General features: G+C 41.6%; 1 protein-coding gene across 1 annotated transcript in view; it reads left to right on the top strand.

Moving 5' to 3' along the window:
• CHP1 (calcineurin like EF-hand protein 1) overlaps positions 1-20,386 on the top strand; it is a 39,797-nt gene extending 19,411 nt beyond the window's left edge. The window contains exons 3-7 of the mRNA XM_054025435.1: positions 11,708-11,788; positions 14,114-14,241; positions 15,398-15,459; positions 16,859-16,981; positions 18,341-20,386. Of these exons, the coding sequence (XP_053881410.1) occupies positions 11,708-11,788; positions 14,114-14,241; positions 15,398-15,459; positions 16,859-16,981; positions 18,341-18,394 (448 nt within the window). The 3' untranslated portion in view covers positions 18,395-20,386. The remainder of the gene's footprint in view (positions 1-11,707; positions 11,789-14,113; positions 14,242-15,397; positions 15,460-16,858; positions 16,982-18,340) is intronic.
• The last annotated feature ends 249 nt before the right edge of the window (positions 20,387-20,635 follow it).

Here is a 20,635-nt window from a genome sequence, read left to right as displayed (position 1 = left end):
GCTCGATGTCTAGTTGGCAGCCAGTGTCAAGCGGAGTGCCCCAGGGGTCTGTCCTAGGGCCATTTTTGTTCAACACCTTCATTAATGATCTGGATGATGGGTGGATTGCACCCTCGCAAGTTTGCTGATGACACTAAACTCAGGGGAGAGGTAGATATATTAGAGGGTAGGGATAGGGTCCAGAGTGACCTGGACAAATTGGAGGATTGGGCCAAAAGAAATCTGAGGACAAGTGCAGAGTGCAGAGTCCTGCACTTAGTATGGAAGAATCCCATGCTACAGACTGGGGACCGACTGGCTAAATGGCAGTTCTGCAGAAAAGGACCTGGGGATATGAGTCAACAGGGTGCCCTTGTTGCCAAGAAGGCTAACTGCATATTGGGCTGCATTAGTAGGAGCATTGCCAGTAGATTGAGGGAAGTAATTATTCCCCTCTACACGGCACTGGTGAGGTAACATCTGGAGTATTGCATCCAGTTTTGGGCCCCCCACTACAGAAAGGATGTGGGCAAATGGGAGAGCATCCAGTAGAAGGCAATGAAAATGATTAGGGGATGGGAACATGACATGACTTATGAGGAGAGGATGAGGGAACTGGGCTTATTTTGTCCACAAAAGAGAAGAGTGAGGGGAGATTTGATAGCAGCCCTCAACTACCTGAAGGGGGGTTCCAAAGAGAATGGAGCAAGGCTGTTCTCAGTGATGGCAGATGACAGAACAAGGAGCAATGGTCTCAAGTTGCAGTGGGGAAGGTCTAGGTTGGCTATTAAGAAATTATTTCACTAGGTGGGTGGTGAAGCACTGGAATGGGTTACTTAGGGAAGTGGTGGAATCTCCGTCCTTAGAGTTTTAAGGCCCGGCTTGACAAAACCCTGGCTGGGATGATTTAGTTGGGGTTGTTCCCGCTTTGAGCAGAGGGTTGGACTAGATGACCTCCCGAGGTCTCTTCCAACCCTAATCTTTTATGATTCTATGAAACTGGTTGGAATACTTGTGTCTGACATGACATGTTTTACAAATGTACTGGGGGAAAGAAGGATTCTAGTTTTGTCTAAAATAAACAAATTGCCTGTCTTTTTTTTTATGCACTGATGCAAATACCACATCTAGAACATAAGTATAGCCATACTGGATGAGACCAATGATCCATCTAGCCTAGTATCCAGTCTTTTGATAATGGCCAGTGCCAGATGCTTCAGAGGAAACGAACAAACAAGGCAATTATCGCATGACTCTTCCTGCCCCAGGTCATGGGCTTGCATCCCTGGCCATCTTGGCTAATGGCCATTGGTAGACCTATCCTGCAGGAATTTATCTAATTTTTTTAATCCAGTTATACTTTTGGTCTTCAACACCCCCTGGCCATGAATTCTAGCTGACTGTGGTTGTGTGAAGTCCTTTTTTTTTGTTTGTTTTTAAACCTGCTGCCTATTAACTTAATTGGGTGACCCCTGGTTCTTGTGCTGTAAAGAGTAACACTTCTTATTCACTTTCTCCACACGATTCATGATTTTATAGACCTCTATCATATCCCCTCTTAGTCCTCTTTTTTTCCTAAGATGAACAGTCTGTTTTTTAATTTCTCATGTGGAAGCTGTTCCATACCCCTAGTTATTTGAGAAAGGCAAACATCTTTTTTTGAAATGGATTGACCAAAACTGCATGGAGTATTCAAGATATGGGTGTCATGGATTTGTACAGTGGCATTATGATATTCTGTCTTTATCATCTAACCCTTTCCTAATGGTTCCTAACATTGTTGGGGTTTTGGGGGTGGGGAGCTGCTGCTGCTGCACATAGAGCAGATGGTTTTTAGAGAACCATCCACAAATACTCCAAAATCTTTTTCTTCAGAGGTAACAGCTAATTTAGACCCCATCGCTTCAGATGCATAGTTGAGGAGATTTTTTCCAATGTGCATTACTTTACATTTATCAATGCTGAATTTCATCTGCCATTTTCCTGCCTGGTCAGTCAGTTTTGTGAGCTCCCTTTAACTCTTCACAGTCAGCTTTGGATTTAACTCTCAAGCAATTTAGTATTGTCCACAGACTTTGCCACTTCACTATTTACCCCCTTTCCCCAGATCATTTGAATATGCTGAGCAGTACAGATTATTGGAGGACCCCATTCTTTACCTTGCTCCACTGACCAGTTTTTCCTACCTTTTAACCAGTTACATTGGAAGGTTCTCTCTTAGATCAGTATCCCATGACTCCTTACTTTGCTTAAGAGCCTTTGGTGTGGGACCTTTCTGAAGGACTTTCAGAAAGTCCAAGTACAGTATATAAACTGAATCACCTTTGCCCTTAAAGAATTCTAATAGATTGGTAAAGGGAAATCATACTTCACAAAAGCCATGTTGACTCTTCCCCAGCATATAATTTTCATTTATGTCTGATAATTCTGTTAGTTACTATAGTTTCAATCAGTTTGCCTGGTACTGAATTAGGCCTACTGGCCTAAATTGCGGGGTGTGTGTGTGTGTGTGTGTGTGTGTGTGTGTTTGTTTTTAATGGTGGTACAATAGCTACACATCCGTCATCTGGTACAGAGGCTGATTTAAGCAGTAGATTACGTACCACAGTTAGTAGTTCTGCAATTTCATATTAAAGTTCCTTCAGAACTCTTGGATGAATACCATCTGATCGTGGTGCCTTTACTGTTTAATTTATCAGTTTGTTCCAAAACCACCTCTATTGCAATCTGGGATAGTTCCTCAAATTTATCACTTAAAAAGAATGGTTCAGGTGTGGGAATCTCCTCACAATCTCTGCAGTGACCTCAGATGCAAAGAATTCATTTAGCTTCTCCACAATGGACTTAAGTATCAGGGGGTAGCCGTGTTAGTCTGTATCTACAAAAACAACAAGGAGTCTTGTGACACCTTAAAGACTAACAGATTTATTTGGGCATAAGCTTTCATGGGTAAAAACCTCACTTGCATCCGAAGAAGTGAGGTTTTTACCCACGAAAGCTTATGCCCAAATAAATCTGTTAGTCTTTAAGGTGCCACCAGACTCATTGTTTTTCACAATGGACTTGTCTTTGAGTGTTTCTTTAGCATTTTGATTGTCCAGTGGCCCTTCTGATTGTTAAGCAGGCTTCCTGCTTATGTTAATTTTTGGGGTCTTTTGATAGTTCTTCAAAGTCTTTTTTTGGCCTGCCTAATCATACTTGATTTGCCAGAGATTATGCTCCTTTTTTCTTGCTCAGTAGGATTTGACTTCAAATTTTAAAAAAATGTCCTTTTGTCTTTAACAACCTCTTACTTGGTTTAGCCATGGTGGCATTTTTTGACCCTCATACTGTGGTTTCTTTGTTTTAAATTTGGGGGTATACCTAAAGTTGGAGCCTCTGTTACAGTATTTTTAAAAAATGTTTCCATGCAGCTTGCAGATATTTTACTTCTGTGATTATTCCTTTTAGTTTCTGTTTAACTAGCCACCTCAATGTTATGTAGTTTCCCTGTTTGAAGTTAAATGCTACTGTGGTGGGTTTCTTTGGTATTTTCCCCTCTACAAGGATGTTAAATTTAATTACATTATGGTCACAATTACTGAGTGGTTCAGCTATAATCACCTCTTGGACCAAATCCTGAGTCACTTAGGACTAAGTCAAAAATTCCCTCTCCCTTTGTGGCTTCTAGGACTAGCTGCTCCAAGAAGCTCTCATTAATGGTGTGTACAATTTTTTTTTTTTTTTCCCTCTGTATCCGGTACTGAGGTGACATGTTCCCATTCAATATGGGAATAGCTAAAATCCCCCATTAGAGAGGCTACAAAAACAGAACCAGTAACACTGCTCTACAGCCAAAATGCTTCTGAAATAAATGTAGTCAAACTGTACTAATTCTGGGTCACTGAGAACGAAAATGATGCTTAAAATTGTTGATTGGCTCTAGTTTTCAAGATATGCTATTGGGTCAGTATATACGACCCTTGACTTGGGAATGGCGGAGGATAAGTGAGTTATAAAGGGAAGGGATCTCAATTTAAACCAGAAATGACTAAAATACATCTTTGACTGGATCTATGAATAAATCTGACTGGGTTTGAACAGTACTTGCTTTTTAGGCAAAACAATGAATGATGCAATCTGAAGCTGGTATTGCGTCATACATGATATGAATTACATCATATTATTCCTAGAAGTCATGGATGATGCAATCATAACACAGCTTACATCACTCTGCTGAACAAATTGCCCCTATATCTAGAAATCATAGTCTTTTGCTCTTATTTGTCAGTGTTTGATTTTGCAAAGGGACACATTTCTGTTTAGCCAAAGTGAGCAGAGATGTGTCGTACTTGTGTGAACAGTGCAGATAACTTCTGCTATGTTTGTGGTGAAGTGACTTTTGCATCACAAAAGCGCTGTATAACCACTATGGTTAAGAAAGGCCATCACCTTTATTTGGGCTGCAAAATTGGAGATCAGGACAAGAGGTGGGCCCCACGCATATGCTGCAACACTTGTGCAACAAATCTTCGCCAGTGGTTGAACAGGAAAAGCCAACATACCAGCAATTGTTACTTCTGCATGGTGCCTCCAGTTGGGAAAGGTGTGTCAAAGAAGAAAAAGTGGACTGTGCATTATCCAAACATTCCATCAGCTATTCGCCCAGTACCCCATGGAGAAGGACTGCCGGTTCCTGATGCACCAGAATCATTCTCACTTGAGTCAGACGAGGAAGAGGATGAAACTTCTGGTCCTGAACCATCAATGTCACAGGACCCACCTTTTCTCCCAACCTCCTTATCTGAACCACACCTCATAACACAAGGTGAACTGAATGACCTTGTCAGGGATTTGGAACTACCCAAGAGTAAGGCAGAGCTGTTGGACTCCAGACTACAGCAGTGGAATCTCCTGGCAGGTGATGTTAGGGTTTCCATGTTCCGTGACCGTCAAAAGGATCTTGTCCCATTCTTCTTCATGGAAGGTGATCTGGTAGCCTGCAACAACATCGATGGTGTGATGGCAGCCCTCAACATCGTTCACGATCCGGATGAGTGGAGACTGTTCATTGATTCATCGAAGACGAGTCTTAAAGCTGTTGTACTGCATAATGGCAATGTTTTGCCATCAATTCCAGTTGGTCAGGCAGTCCATATGAAGGAAACCTATGACATGAAACAACTTTTGAGGTGCATAAACTATGACCAACATCAGTGGCAGCTTTGTGGCAATTTGAAGGTTGTTGCTCTCTTGCTTGGTCTGCAGACTGGATACACAAAGTACTGCTGTTTTCTCTGCGAAGGGGATAGTCGTGCAAGAGATTCCCACTACATCAAGAAAGATTGGCCACTCCGATAGTCATTGGAGCCTGGGAGGAAAAGAGTTCAGCATCCACCACTTGTTGAATCAAGGAAGATTTTGTTACCACCCTTACACATCAAGCTGGGTCTGATGAAGAACTTTGTCAAGGCCATTGACAAAACACAAGAAGCTTTCAAGTACCTCCGTGGAAAATTTCCAAGGTTAAGTGAAGCTAAGATAAAGGAAGGTGTCTTTGTTGGTCCTCAGATTCGTGAAGTTCTTCGAGATGATGCATTTGACCATGCACTGCATGGCAAGGAAAAGACCGCATGGAAAGCCTTCCAGTTAGTGGCAATAAATTTTCTCGGAAACAACAAGGCAGACAACTACAGGTTGTTGGTGGAAAACCTCCTCAAGGCATACAAAAGCCTTGGTTGCAACGTCACTAAAAGATACATTTTTTGCACTCTCATCTAGATTTTTTTTTTTTTCCCCACCGAACTGCGGAGCAGTGAGCGGCGAGCAATTTCACCAGGATATTGCAACAATGGAGAAACGCTATCAGGGCAAATGGAGCCCATCAATGCTTGCAGACTATTGCTGGACAGTGACAAGAGATGCTCCATTTAATGAATAAAAGAGACAAGCCAAGAAGCGCCGAGTAGACACTGAATAGGACTAAACTATATACATAACAGTTTTTTGCCTTTTTGTTTCATAATTATATAACCCTTTTTTGCTGACTTTTAAAGTGTTACATAAACAGGACAGGTGAAATATTATCATGTAAAGCAACCATAAACACATGAAAAGACCTAGGTTTACAATTCATGATCAAAACCCTATCTACACAATATACATAGACATAAAATGTAAACTTAAATATCTTAGAAACAGTAGTCAATCAGTTGTTTTAATTGCCATATTTGAATTCAGCACATCAAAATACATAATAAATAGCACATTTTATCTCTAAAGCAGACGACTTCTCAAAAATTGTAGACCAGTGTAATCACCTTAAGCATTTCACCATCACCATTCTGGTCAGGTGGGCTGTAATATATTCCTACTGCTAGTCTCCTTATTCAAGCATGGAATTTCTATCTCTAGAAATTCTACAGTAGTGTCAGTCACTTAATTTTTTTTTTACTATATTTGACTCTATACTTGCTTTCGCATGTAGTGCCACTCCCCATCTCACCTGACTCATTTACCCATTTGATCTCCTTTGTATTTTTCTGCTTTGCTTTCTGTTTTTCATTTCCTCTCCCCGTTATTCTTCTCCTAGTTCTCTTCCACTTCTGACATTTGTTTCCCAGCTCTCTGGCCTGGTCTGCACAGGGAAACTTCCCTCAAATTCTATTAGTTTTTTAAACTGGCATACAGCAAGCTTTAATCTCCTTGCCAGTTTTCTCCTCCCTTTATTTCACTCTTATATCTCTCCCCACTACTCCAGTAGTTCCTCCTGTTTCCCCTTTCCTCACTTTTGGGAACTGTCTTCCATTTATCTACCCCCACAACTGCTGTCACATTCTCTCTTCAGTTCTTTCCTGGGTGTGACGGGTTGGATCACAGAAACCCCCTTGGGAGCTGCCACCTGATGTGCCAAGACTACCTCTGCTCCTGTTTTCCCTGCCAGCTCAGGACTCCAGCACCCTGTCTTGCTGAGCCAGACACTCCCGTCTGCTCCAACAAAGACCCAGGGTCTGAATCACTTGCCCCAAAGCTGCAAGTTTACCTGAAAACAGCTCACAGAAGTGTGCTCGTCTTTAGCACTCAGATGCTCAACTCCCAATGGGGTCTAAACCCAGATAAATCCGTTTTATCCTGTATAAAGCTTATGCAGAGTAAACTCATAAATTGTTCGCCCTCTATAACACTGATAGAGAGAGATGCACAGTTTGATCCCCCAGGTATTAATACATACTCTGAGTAAATTACTAAATAAAGTGATTTTATTAAATACAGACAGTAGGATTTAAGTGGTTCCAAGTAGTAACAGACAGAACAAAGTAAGTCACCAAGTAAAATAAAATGAAATGCGCAAATCTGTCTAATCAAACTAAATACAGATAAGTTCCTCACCAGTTCCAGAATGCTCCCTTTTACAGGCTAATCTCCTTTTAGCCTGGGTCCAGCAATCACTCACAACCCCTGTAGTTACTGTCCTTTGTTCCAGTTTCCTTCCAGTATCCTGGGGGGGGGGGGGGTGGAGAAGCTCCTTCTTTAGCCAGCTGAAGACAAAATGGAGGGGTCTCCCATGGGTTTAAATAGGCGCACGCTCTCTCGCGCGCGCTCTCTCTCTCTCTCTCTCTCTCTCTCTCGTGGGTGGAGATCCCCTTTCTTCCTTCCTATGCAAAGTCCAGCTCCAAGATGGAGTTCTGGAGTCACCTGGGCAAGTCACATGTCCCTGCATGACTCTAGTCTTTACAGGCCGAAGCCATTGTCCACATGGTATCTTGCATGTCTCCAGGAAGACTTCTTATGTGGATTGGAGCATTCCAAGATGCATTGTTCTCCAAGTGTTTCCTGATCAGGTACTTAACCTGGCGAATTCTTTCCTAAAGAAGCTGACCAAATGCCTTCCAAAGCTTACTTTGAAACCAAGCCAGCATACAGCCCATATTCTTAACCTCAAGTAGAAAATGATATATATAGTAGACCATAACCTTTACAGAGATATATTACATGGCACAGGCAGCACATAACATATTCCAGTTATGTCATACATACATTTATAAGCACCCCCTCCCCATAAAGCCTTATGGGGTACACTGTCACACTCGGTTCTACACAGGGGTGCTCACTGTCTTGTCAGACATCGGGGAAACAGCACTCTGTATAACCACCTAGTCAAGGAAGACCGAACATAAGAGCAGTAGCCTGTGAAAGAATGAGTGGCCAGTAATGGCCCTTCAACTGCTTGGGACAAGGCAATGAGGTGGGTGTCTTTCCCCCATGTTGGGCTCTTGTGTTCCCTTCAGGAGACACATCCCACAGTTCAGAAATACATAGCCTATCTAAAAGCTACTAATTGTTTGCAACAAACGCTTGTTTAGTACTGAAAAATGTCATGGATGTTCTTTATTATGCAGACTAACCAATTTGCAGTTAAAGATCATAGGCAAAGCAACCTTTAAGCCTGTTTTTAGTAGAAACAGGGTTCCTGGAAAGTCTCACTGGGAGAAGCCTGTTGCTATGGCACATGAACAAGGAAGAAATAGAACATCCAGTTTCCTGTAGGCTCCAGCCTTAGCCAGGTGAAGTAGGTCCCTAATGACTGAGGGGCCTTGGTGTATAAAAAGTACAACTTGCCTTTCTGCATTCAGTTATTTTTATGACTGTTGCTGCTATTCCAATTATAATCCCTACCCCTTAATGAACAAAAATAGAAGTGGATTTGAAACCTAGGGGTTACTTGTAGTTAATTTTTAATCTCTTGCCATAAACCAGGCACAACATGAGGCTGAACTGTTGAATGTAAATTCTCTGAAGCTGAAATTTAACAAGCAAGGAATCTGATGTTATGTCAATGGAAAATTCTAGACAGGATGTGGGAGTAGTTGCTTTCAGTGGCTTGTACACATTGGTAGGGCCCTACCAAATTCTTGGCCATGAAAAATGCATCACGGACCGTGAAGTCTGGTCTTGTGTGCGCTTTTTACCCTATATTATACAGATTTCATGGGAGAGACCAGCTTTTCTCAAATTGGGGGTCCTGTCCCAAAAGGGAGTTGCAAGGGGGTCACAATGTTATTTTAGGGGCGTTGCAGTATTGCCACTTTTACTACAACACTGTCTTCAGAGCTGGGCAGAGAGCAGCAGCAGTTGGCCAGGCACCCAGCTCTGAAGGCAGCACCACGGCCAGCAGCAGCGCAGAAGTAAGGGTAGCAGTACCGCAACCCCCTCCCCCAAAACAACCTTGTGACCCCCTTCCTCCCACAACTCCTTTTTGGGTCAGGACCCCTACAATTACAACACCATGACATTTCAGATTTAAAGAGATGAAATCATTAAATTTACAATTTTAAAATCCTATGACACTGAAATTGACTAAAATGGACTGTGAATTTGGTAGGGCCCTACACGTTGAAATTGGAGCCAAAGCACTGTAGTTAAAATGGCTCTTACCCCAGTGTGGATGCTTCACTACATCTTTGTTTAAATCACTAATATGTTGTGCTCCTCATCTGTTTCAAATAGAACAGTATTGAGGGGTTTGGGTTACAACATGACTATTTTGATGTATAGATGGTTCTTAATCATGTCTCTGAAGCCCCCAGGCATGGGCATGCATAGGTCAGTAGCATTGTTCAGAGATGGTCAAAAAACCTGGTCATTTCACCACTATAAGACCATAGTCTGTTTTAATCATGTTGTGACAAATATACTATAATTGGGACCGGTGTTCCCTCTAATTTTTTACATCCATGTGCGGAATGAATTTTGTTATGTGCACAAGTATGGAGGTGCTGTGTGACCCATCACCTCCATATTGGTGCATGTAACAAAATACGTGGGGTGGGGCCCAGGGGTTTGGAGTGTGGGAGGGGGCAGAGGGTTGAGATGTGGGGGAGATGAGGGCTCTGGCTGGGGGTGCAGGTTCTGGGGTGGGGCTGTGAATGAGCAGTTTGGGATGCATGAGGGGGCTCAGGTCTGGGGCAGAGGGTTGGAGTGTGGGCACTGGGGTGGGGCCAGGGATGCGGGGTTTGGGATGCAGGCTGCCCTGGGGCTGCAGTGGGGAGAGAGGACTTCACCCCAGTCCTCTGTTGCTGCAGCAGCTCCGGGCCAGGGGAGAGGTGCCTCTCCCCGGCTACAACAGCACTGGCAGGGCTGGGCTCCTTTCCCCGGCAGCTCCGGTAGCCTTGGCCCAGGGGGCTCCTCTCTCCTGCCGCAACAGATCCGTGCTGGGAGAGAAGAATCTCTCCCTGCCGCAGCCCTGAGCCCCTGCTCGAGGCTTAATAGGCAGCTGCATGACCGCACAGCTTAGAGGGAACTTAAATTGGGATCCCAGCAATAATTACACTACAGCTGGGTCCTCAAGTATATCAGCAGGAGGAGAAATTTTAAAACTAGACTGGAAGAGCACTAGAGAACATTGTGGGGAGTTGTTCCCCACTGGCAATAGGTGAGACTAGACTCCATGGGTCTTTCTGTCTAATGTTTATAGTTCTGTGAAGTGGTAGCTCATAATTGCCTCCAGAATATCCTCATGTTCAGGTTCTTGCAGTACTAGGTTTGGTGCTTAGAGAAGCTTGAACTGACTGTCATCTGGTATCGCCACTTCATTTGCTTAAGACAGTTTTCAAAAGCAACTAATTCTTCAGTCCCCAACTTGAGACCTTTTAGCTGAATTTCAGAAGGGCTAAGTGCCCAAAGCTCCTGTTGATTTCAAGTGGAATTGTCGGTGTTTAGTATTTCTGCAAATCTGGCACAAGGTCACAATTGGGCACCCAACAAGGAAGAGTTTGAAATTATTGCTGCTTGGCAGAAATGTGTTTACATTTTCAGCCAGCATTTTAGTAAATTTTGATCTCTACCACTAATGAATACCTTTCCAGCTACAGGCCTAAATGAATAAGGAAGTCTTGTACCAATTACTGACAGTTATACTGGTCAGACTTTTTGTTACAAACATAGCAATATAACTATAGAGGTGCTTTATTGTTGCTTATTTTGCGTTCTTAATTTGAATAAGCCATACAAGTGCACTCTTTGATACTAATGTAACTTCATCCACCAGTGTAGTTTTTAAGCAGCACAGCTATTTAGTTTAGATGGGCGCCTATAGAAAACGGCTACTGTTCTAAAGTAGGGAAAACTTCCTGTTTGATACAGAAACAAGCTCAGCTTTAACTTCCACGGCATTATATAAATATCTTGCTCATACAACAAAGAGTCCAGACAGAAAGAAATTAAAATTTAAAACCTGAAAATTGATTAGTGGCTTTTGGGGATACCAAGGCTGTGATACATCACTCCAGATGAATTAATCTAAAGCTCCTTCCAACTCAAGTGACTTTGTTCCTAAACACAATTTACTTTAGTTGTTACTTGCTTTTCATTATGTTGCTTTCTTTTACTGTAGTTGCGTATTGCCCAATCATTCTAGAGGGATAACTAAAATTCTTTGGTAGAATTGCTTGCACAAATTGGTATTTGCTGTATCTGAGAAGTGGTATTAACTTGATAAATTAGCACTATTATAGGCGTGTAATGTAATACAAGCTCAGTACTAGTCTCCTTATCTTGGTGCCATTAATAAACTCTTAACAGCTATTGCACTATTAAGGTTGGAAAGCAAACAGCAAAGTACTTTTCCGAAGAAGTAAAATCCAAACGGGTATGCTGTATTGTGGATCCTTTCATTAGACTTTACTCAGTCTTTATGCAACTTTCTCTACAGCTAAGTTTATGAAGACTCTCATATTCTTGCTTCCCTTAGCCGTGAAGACTTCCAACGGATTCCTGAGCTTGCCATCAACCCCCTGGGAGACCGGATTATCAATGCCTTTTTCCCAGAGGGGTAAGTTCCTATTGAATGTATTTCCAAATGGTCTACAAGTTTTATGACAAACATTGTGACATTCTAATCAGAGGTACGTTTATGGCTAAAGCATGGGAGTAGGAATTGAATACCTAGATTCTATCTTCAGTCTTGCCATGGATTTGCTGTGAGACTTTGGGCAGTCACTTAACCTCTCTTGAATGGTTTTCCATCTGGTAATATGGGGACACTTGCTTACCTTACCAGGGTGTTATGATCCTTAATCAATACTCAGTTCTGGTTCACATGTCAACCTATTCTCCATTTCTGTTGTCATGCTGCTGAATGCCTCTGGTGAAAGTCCAGGAGCCTTGAAATGTGTTTACTTATGTTAAACAATCTGTTCCATCTTGTATTTAGCTGTGACAGAGTACATTTCTCAGACCTAAAGAACAGCTATGTGTAAACTTGAAAACTTCTCTCTCATTAACGAAAGTTAGTCCAAAGAAAGATATTTCCTCTCCCACTTTCTCTAATATCCTGGGACCAACATGGCAACAACAACCCTGCATAGAGGAGCCAATAGTGACTTATCAGCTACGAACTCACTAGTATCTCTTATCAAGCAGCTTTACTCCCTAATTGTCTGGTTCTCCACCTTTGGATTTTCTTTAAAGCATCTTACCCTCCTCCCAGAATCATAAACTTCAATGAAAAGTGACATTCAAGTGTAAGTTGCCTTATCCTGCACCCCAGTCTCCAGCTTGGCAGACTGTCAATCCATCAGCTATAAGACCTCTTCTTTGTCCTCATTCTTCTTGCTGTCTTGACATAGTCAGTTGGACCCTCCTAGAGACACTTTCTCTGGGATTCAGACACACTGCTCTTCTAAATTACTTCGGTGTCTGTCTGATCCTTCAGTATCTTCTTTGGGGGCTCCTCCTCTTTCCCTTTCTCTGTAGGGGTTTGTCCTTAGCCTTCTCTCAGTAGGTAATGTCAACCTGCTACATGGCTTCTGCTGCCACCTGAATACTGATTTTTTTCAAATCTGCATCTGACATCTTGGATACCATACCACCAGCTAAAACTTAACATGACTAAAACCAGACTCTTCTTTCTCTTCCCCTCGAACTGTTTTACATCTCCAAAATTATCCATTCCTATTGCCAGTACCAAGACCCTTGTCCAAGCCCTTGGATGTCTTTTGCCTTGACTTTTGTAATTTCCTTTGGGCTCACTGATGTTCTTCTCTCCCATACACACCCAGCTGATCTGTACAGAAATCTGCTGCAAAATCTTTCTTGCGTGTCACTCTGACTACACTCTGCACAGGTTGTAGTTGCTTCACTGGCTTCTCACCCTCCAGTTCAGTACGCTTCTTGCCTTGAATGTCTAGCATAAACTGCATTTCATCTGTCTCCTAACCACTTCACTTTGTTCAGAGCACGTTTGCATCATTCTGTGTTCTCCTTTTTCCTACCAAGCTGTCTTATGCACCTGGAACTCCCTTTTTGGTCCAGTGTGTCAGATCTTCACCCTTCTCCCAGTTCCTCAGCATTGACCCACTAAGGAAAAAACAAGATTGGCTTATGCCTTTCTTCCTCTTTTGTTGGATAAAAAGGGCCTGAGAAGAGGTGGTCATAGGTAGTGTGGTTTCCTATGGTAAAAAGCTTTGGACAAAACTTTAATTTATTTTGGGGATCTGGAACTTCTGAGCTGCCCAACTTGAGGCACCTTAAAGGGGCACAATTTTCAGAGAGTGGGAGTTCACACTTCCTGAATTTAGAGCTCTTTTAAGGTGTCAAATTTGACACCCAAAGCTAGTAGTCATTTTTAAGAACCAGTGCCTGAGATTTTGAGATTCTACTTGCACGAACCTTTGTGTTCATTTCTAAATTTTGGTTCCACATTTTGTGCTTCATCTAAGAGATTTTGAAATGTTTTAGAAACCGTAAACCCCTTACAATGCTTCTGAGGTGAGTAAATATACCTATTTTATAGAAACTAAGTGACTTATCAAACCTCACCTTAAGAAATCTTGATTCTTTTTACTACATCACACCACATCTCCTCTCTACATTGTATCCTGTATCTACCAGTAATTCTGCTACCGCTCTTGAAAACACTTGCTGTTCCTGGATGACCACAAGGAAATTTCTTGTGGTCACCCTCTACTGAAGGAGACCAAGAAGGCAAGGGGTTGCTGGATGTAAATAAAAACTCTATAGAACACTCAATTAACTTGCCCCTACAGAAATGTCATGAAGGGACTTGTTTGGTCACTGAAGCTTGTGTTCACATCTGCAATAGATAACCTGTATTATGCTAAATTTTACACAATTGACCTGTTGTAATACCATGCAGAGAGGACCAGGTGAATTTCCGTGGATTCATGAGGACTTTGGCCCACTTCCGACCCATTGAAGATAATGAAAAAAGCAAAGACCAGAATGGACCAGAACCACTCAACAGCAGGAGTAACAAGCTGCACTGTAAGGAACTTCAGTCTACCTGGACAATTCCATTCCTTGGCCTCCTGCCTCTTTAGTCTTTCCACCCTTATGTTTCCTACACAAAGACACTGTCTGAACTGACATACTGCAGTACTTATTTTTAAACACAAACTGACTTACTAAAACCTGTAAATAGTAGATTGTAACAGACTTGCCATAGACCTTTCAGAAGCTACTGGGATCTGTTGAAGCTCAGTAAAAGAGTTACTTACAGGGATTCTCATAGCTCACTGGAGACTTGATTATGCTGGACTAATTTCAGCTCTTTCCTAAATGTCTCATGATAGGCTGCTGTGGTGTCAGAGCAGTTCTGAGAGATGCTCCTTGGAATGGGCCTTCCAGTTCCCTTCCTCATACCACTTGCTATTTCTCTAGTCCTTCATGTGATGTGGTATTGCCACTCAGCTTCACACCTCCATCCCACTCTCCCCTCCTGATTGTTCCTTACTCTGCTTGAAGCATATGGTCAAAGTGTATATAGGAGTAATCCACTTTCCTAGATAGTCTGCAGCAGTCTTCTGATCCGCATTCTAGGCTCTGATTTGACCATGTACTTCAGGCAAAGTGTAGGCCAGTCAGAGAAGTAACAGTGCAAAGAAGATTCCTTATGGAATTAAAGAATTAAATACATTTAGGAGGGATAGATAAACTCTCATGCTTCAGGGTTAGAAAGAAACTTCCCCTGCAAGCAGGCTATTTATAGAATTGTCCATTAGGGAGGCTCTTGACTTCCTGTAAATCTAGTACTGACCACTGTCATGCTGGGTACTCAATTAGATGGACTACTGGTTTGATCTTGAAAGGTAATTTTGAAGTGGCTGTTGTCTCTTGACAATAATGTGCAATCCTCTGAAGAGGACTATATATATTGACTGGCAAATTGCAGGAGCAAACTGCTTTTCATGGTAGGTGGGAACTCTGAATTATATAATTCAATAAAACATTTAACAGGATCATATAAAAGCTGTAGCCTAATATTTACATCAACAGTCATTATAAAATGACCCAACACCTACATTGCTGCCAGCTTTGAGACCAGTGTTTTTGACTGCATAACATTTAAGTTTACATATGTGGGTGGGGAAGATGAACAAATAGTACCTGAACTCAGTTGACTCATTCTCACCTTCTCTAGTTGCTTTTCGACTATATGACCTGGATAAAGATGACAAGATATCCCGAGATGAGCTGCTTCAGGTAAAGAGCACTATGGGCTAACGTGGGACTTAAAATGAGTCTGTTGGTCTTTAGACGATCTAGCTTGCAACTTTAACCCTTAAACTTTCCCTAAGAATGCTTTTTGTAAAAGAATGAAGTTGACATGCTCATTGCATTGATAACTTGTGAAAGATTTTATTGGTACTTGGGCACTTGGGTGACCTTCCTCTCCCCCCCCCCCCCCCCCCCCCCCAAAAAAAAAAAAAAGTGCCATTCACCTAAAACCGCTTCAGAATATGGAAAATGTCGAATGGCAGCCTTTGATCCAATAGTTAATGCATCTGCAAGCGACCGTGGTTAGACCAGTCTTACAGACCATTCAAAAATGTATGGCTGACTGGACTCTGCCTACCTATAGCTTCAAATATGTGGTGACTTTTTGTCTTTCAATTTCCGTTAAGAGCATAGACTTCCTACTCCATCAGAAATTTCAACAGCGTATTAAGTTAACTTTTAACATGTTTGATTATTTATGGATGACTATAATTCCATTGGAACAAAGACATCAGCAGATGTAACCTGCCACTACAAAAAAAAAAAAAACATACTTAGTTTTTATGGCAGGGACAACAAGACTAGATACGAGTCTGTTTTTTGAGGTGGATTGGTTTCTGACCAGTTCTTTCCCATGGGGATAAAGCTTTTGTTGCCTTCCTCCTCGATGGAGAAAAGCAACAAGAAATCATTACTGTAATGGCATGGATGTGCATATCAGTCTAGATTTGAGTTGGGAGTAACTGCATTCTACTAATCCTGCCAAGTAGACATAGTAATTTGTGGCTCACCTTGAGCAAGGAACTGCATTTGATCAAAAGTGCTCACTTTTGTCTGCAGCACAGAAAAGCACCTTACAAACTGGCAGGAAGGAGAAGAGCTGACTAGTCCAGTTTTGATTGCATATTTGCAACTTGCAAGGCTTCAGAAAGCAACCAAACAATCCTAAACAGTGAAAGGTCAAATCAAGCAGTTGTCAATCTTGTGAAAAATAGTTGAAACTTCCGAGAATCCTGTTCACTCACTTTGTAGGAGCCATTTTGAATGCCATTTTTTTGGGGAATGAGGAAGAAGCTAGCACTTGTGGTCAGGGGGTGCACAAAGGCAACCTAGTATATCTTGTATTTGTGTGGAGGCAGTTTTGGCCAATAGGTTTGGTGTACAAAAGGAACTGAAAATCTTGATCGTAGAAAACATTTCCAGACAGTAATAAGGGTCTTCCTGAGTTCTACCTATACAGGATTGGTACTTGGCTGGTATCCTAGTTCCGAGTACTGTGAATAAACTCTGCACAAGACTTTCAGAATCATCTTCCCATAACGCTCTTAGCTTAAAGGTTATTAAAGGGGATATTCAGACTTCCTGGGGTTTTTGTATCTTGCAGGTATTGCGGATGATGGTTGGTGTAAACATTTCAGACGAGCAGCTGGGCAGTATTGCTGACAGGACAATCCAGGAGGCTGATCAGGATGGAGATAGTGCCATCTCCTTCACCGAGTTTGTCAAGGTTGGGAATTAACCTTTTGAATAACAGAAGTGATTGAACGTGGTCATCACTGAGCAGTCACAAACAGTTGGAAATGAGCCAAAAAGATACTACTCTTCACTTTTGTATTTATTGTAGCAGCCCTTCCCAGTATATTATGATTCCCCTGTGCCCTAGCAGAGAGAATGAGATCATAGCCTCTTGAAGGGCAGGGTTCACTTCTGGGGCTGTGCTGTCAGCATATAATCACTCATCAACCTATATACCTCTTCTGCGAGCTTTTTCTTCTGAGGTTATGTAGCTGGATCTGTTTTGAATTTTCAGTCAAGTAAATTTGCAGGCAAGAGGCCCACCACAAGGGTAGCTTCCTTGTGGGAGAGAGTTAAATAGCCTTTGCCAGGAGTCCAACTAGGGAAAAATAGTGGTGGTCTTCCAAGGTCCACTTGAGATCCCAGAGTGAGACTCTAATCACACTAGATCAGAAAATGATAATCCACTTCATTCCTTGAGGTTTGCCTACATGGTGAAATTGACTGGCACAGTTATAGCAGAATAATTACTCCATATTCTTAAATAGTCACACAGGGGAATTATACTAGCATAACTAAAGCAGAGTAATTATTCTTCTACACTATCTGTGCCAGTCAAATTCCTGATGTAGACAAGTCCTTATGCCTTGTCCAGTAGTGAAATACAGTAGAACCTCAGTTACTTACACCTCCAGGAATGGAGGTTGTTCATAACTCTGAACAAAATGTTGTTTGTTCTTTCAAAAGTTTACAACTGAACACTGACTTAATACAACTTTGAAACTTGACTATGCAGAAGAAAAATGCTTTTAGACATCTTAATTTAAATGAAACAAGCACAGAAACCATTTCCTTTCCTTGTCAAATCTTTTTTTTAAACTTCATTTTTTTAGTAGTTTAACACAGTACTGTACTATAGTTGCCTGTTTTTGCTGCTGCCTGATTGCGTACTTCTGGTTCCAAATGAGGAGTGTGGTTGACCAGTCAGTTTGTGCAACTGGTGTTCATAACTCGGAGGTTCTACTGTGCAGTGTTCATACTTGTCACATGAGTTAAAGGTTAACAACCTCTAACAAATGAGGATAGTCCACACTTCTCTTAGCTGTTTCTGGCTGTCTGGAGATTGATATTTGCTATATGAGTTACACTTAATTCTCATTGTGGTTTTCTTAATTTTTAAAAGGAAAGCTTAGCTTCTGGGGCACAGCATTAGCGGCCTCCAGATGAATGAATGGCTTGCCAGGCTGCCCCATACTCCTCTTGCTTGCTTTTTAATATCATTCAACATTTTAACTGGAACAGAACTGTGTACATAAGTGACTTAACCAGCTGTCTCTGGGTTTTATTGCAGGTTTTGGAGAAGGTGGATGTAGAGCAGAAAATGAGCATTCGATTTCTTCACTGATGGATGGGAGACCCATTTCTTACCACTCCTAATTTCTAAGGACTAGAACACCATTTTCTCCCCATCATCTTTCCTTAGTGTGTTGTTACTGGTGCATGGAAAACACATCTGCAACCCCTCACCAGCTTGTTCCACCAAGGTGAATATTCCCTGTGTAGCAGGAACAAAGGGAAGTGGCTGCAGTGCAGCTCGGAATGAAGCATTAAAAAGTCCCTATTTCAGATTCTTCCTCTCCATTGCTGTATGACTGTGATTGCCTTTCCTTCCTATGTATTGCTGCTGCAGACTTATTCTTCTGGAGCTCTACATCTGGGAAGCCAAGAGGGGGTAATATCCCACAGAAAAGCCATCTGAATTTTTTTACTGGGAGTAGTGTATAGTGTGAAACAAACCTCAGCTAAATCATTCCTTCAGTAAGTGGTAGGTGTCAGAGTAGCACTGCCTTATTCCCTCCCATGCTAGTACAACAGAGCTGTCTTTTTTTTGCTCCCCACTTGGTTTTTTTTCAAGACCTTTCTTCCCTCTTTCCAGATCTGCCCTTTAGAGCTATCTTAAATGATTAATTTAAGTCCAGTGGCTTCTTTTGCAGGACTGTAGGATTGGGAGTAGTGGCAGGTCTGAGCAGTCTCAAATGCTATGACTGAATTCTTTGGAATTAATCCACAGGGTTGAGAGGAATCAGTCATGATTGCAGGTTGCAACTTCTGTGGAACAAACTGGACTCCACACTGTAATTCATAACCTCAAACGACCCCAGTACCAGGTGCAGAAGTGGGTGTTTTCCTTAAGAGCAGCTTGCAGGCTCTGACTGCCAGTGGACCACAAAGCACCCCTCCCTAGGTTGCTTTTCTGTATGACCGTTCCTTCCCACAGGGCACTCATACCTCCACCATCACAACTTATTGCTTTCATTAGTGCAGATTTATTTACCAGTGTTTATAATTCAAACTTTGTGCATGGCTACTTTTCTTGATTTCATGTCATTGTCACCGTCCAGTGGTGATAATACTAATGACACCTTGTGCTGCTTTCATACTAATCCTTGGATAATTTGAAAACCAATGATTTTTTTTTTTAACATCTATCAGAGCCCCACCCTGGCTGGTGGATTTGCACTGTAGGTGTTAGTTTAGCTGCACTTGGAACACTTTCATGAAAGTTTAGATACAAGTGTTTTTAGGGAACTGCCTACTATATCCCAATTCAGATTAAAAGGGGAGATTTTAGAATATAATATTCTGATCAGATACTTTGCACAAATCTTTATGAAACTAACACAACTGAAAGGATAACTATTTTTAATTTAAAAACTTAACAGCAAGACTATATTAAATCAAGGAATCAAAAGCAATGAATGTGTCCAGCTGTAAACCTCCAAATTCATTGGCTACACAGCTTTTTGTGCACTATGTGGATAAGTCAACAAATGATCTGACAACCAGTACAGGTGGAGTGTCTTGAATTGGCCTGGAGGTCCTTCTCTATTGAAGAATCAGTGTTTAAGTGCTTCCACCCACCTCTACATCATGTGTTAACATAAGTTTCTGTAAGTACTGAGCTAAGATTCAACCTTCAAATTGATTTCTTTAGTTCCTTTACTCAATTATATTAAAGAATCCTTCAGTGGATTCTTCAGACACTGTTTTTAATTGAATTGCAGAAAGAAATGTTGCACTTTGAAATTTTCAGGCTGCAATTTAGTAGTAAGGCTGGAGAAATGTGTAAAATTTCTGTTTGGTACAAGAAGGAAACATTCTGGTTTTATGACCATATTATGTAAAATAGGAATTGTAAAAAGGAAAGGAATGTGACAATATTAACATGGAAAGGTACACAAGATTTTATAGGCTTTGATTTTGCTTATTTAAAAGTAGGTGTTTCTCTTTTTCTTCTGCCTGTGTAGTTGTAGTCAACAGTTGTGCCTTATTGTCCCAATGAGTTCGTATACTGTATTTATCAATCCATAAATAAACCTCTTCACTGTAAAAATTGTGCCTGTGTGGTGGTGACGGTCTCTGTTCCCTGTAGAACAATCTTAAGGTTTGTCAAAGTTAGACTCAGGACTCAGTTTGTCAGATCACTCTGTTTTACTAGCACAGCGCTCTGCTAATAACACTCAGATAATGTGAGCACCATGCAAGATTCAGACAGTCTTATTTATACAGATAAAAGGGTGCAAACTAAACAAAGGGTCAGAGAGAGCAAAATTGTAAAATTTGCCTGGGGCACAATATGCATATC

Source organism: Malaclemys terrapin, chromosome 4 (assembly GCF_027887155.1).
Source record: "Malaclemys terrapin pileata isolate rMalTer1 chromosome 4, rMalTer1.hap1, whole genome shotgun sequence".
Lineage (NCBI taxonomy): Eukaryota > Metazoa > Chordata > Testudines > Emydidae > Malaclemys > Malaclemys terrapin.
This window is presented reverse-complemented; position numbering and strand designations above follow the sequence as displayed.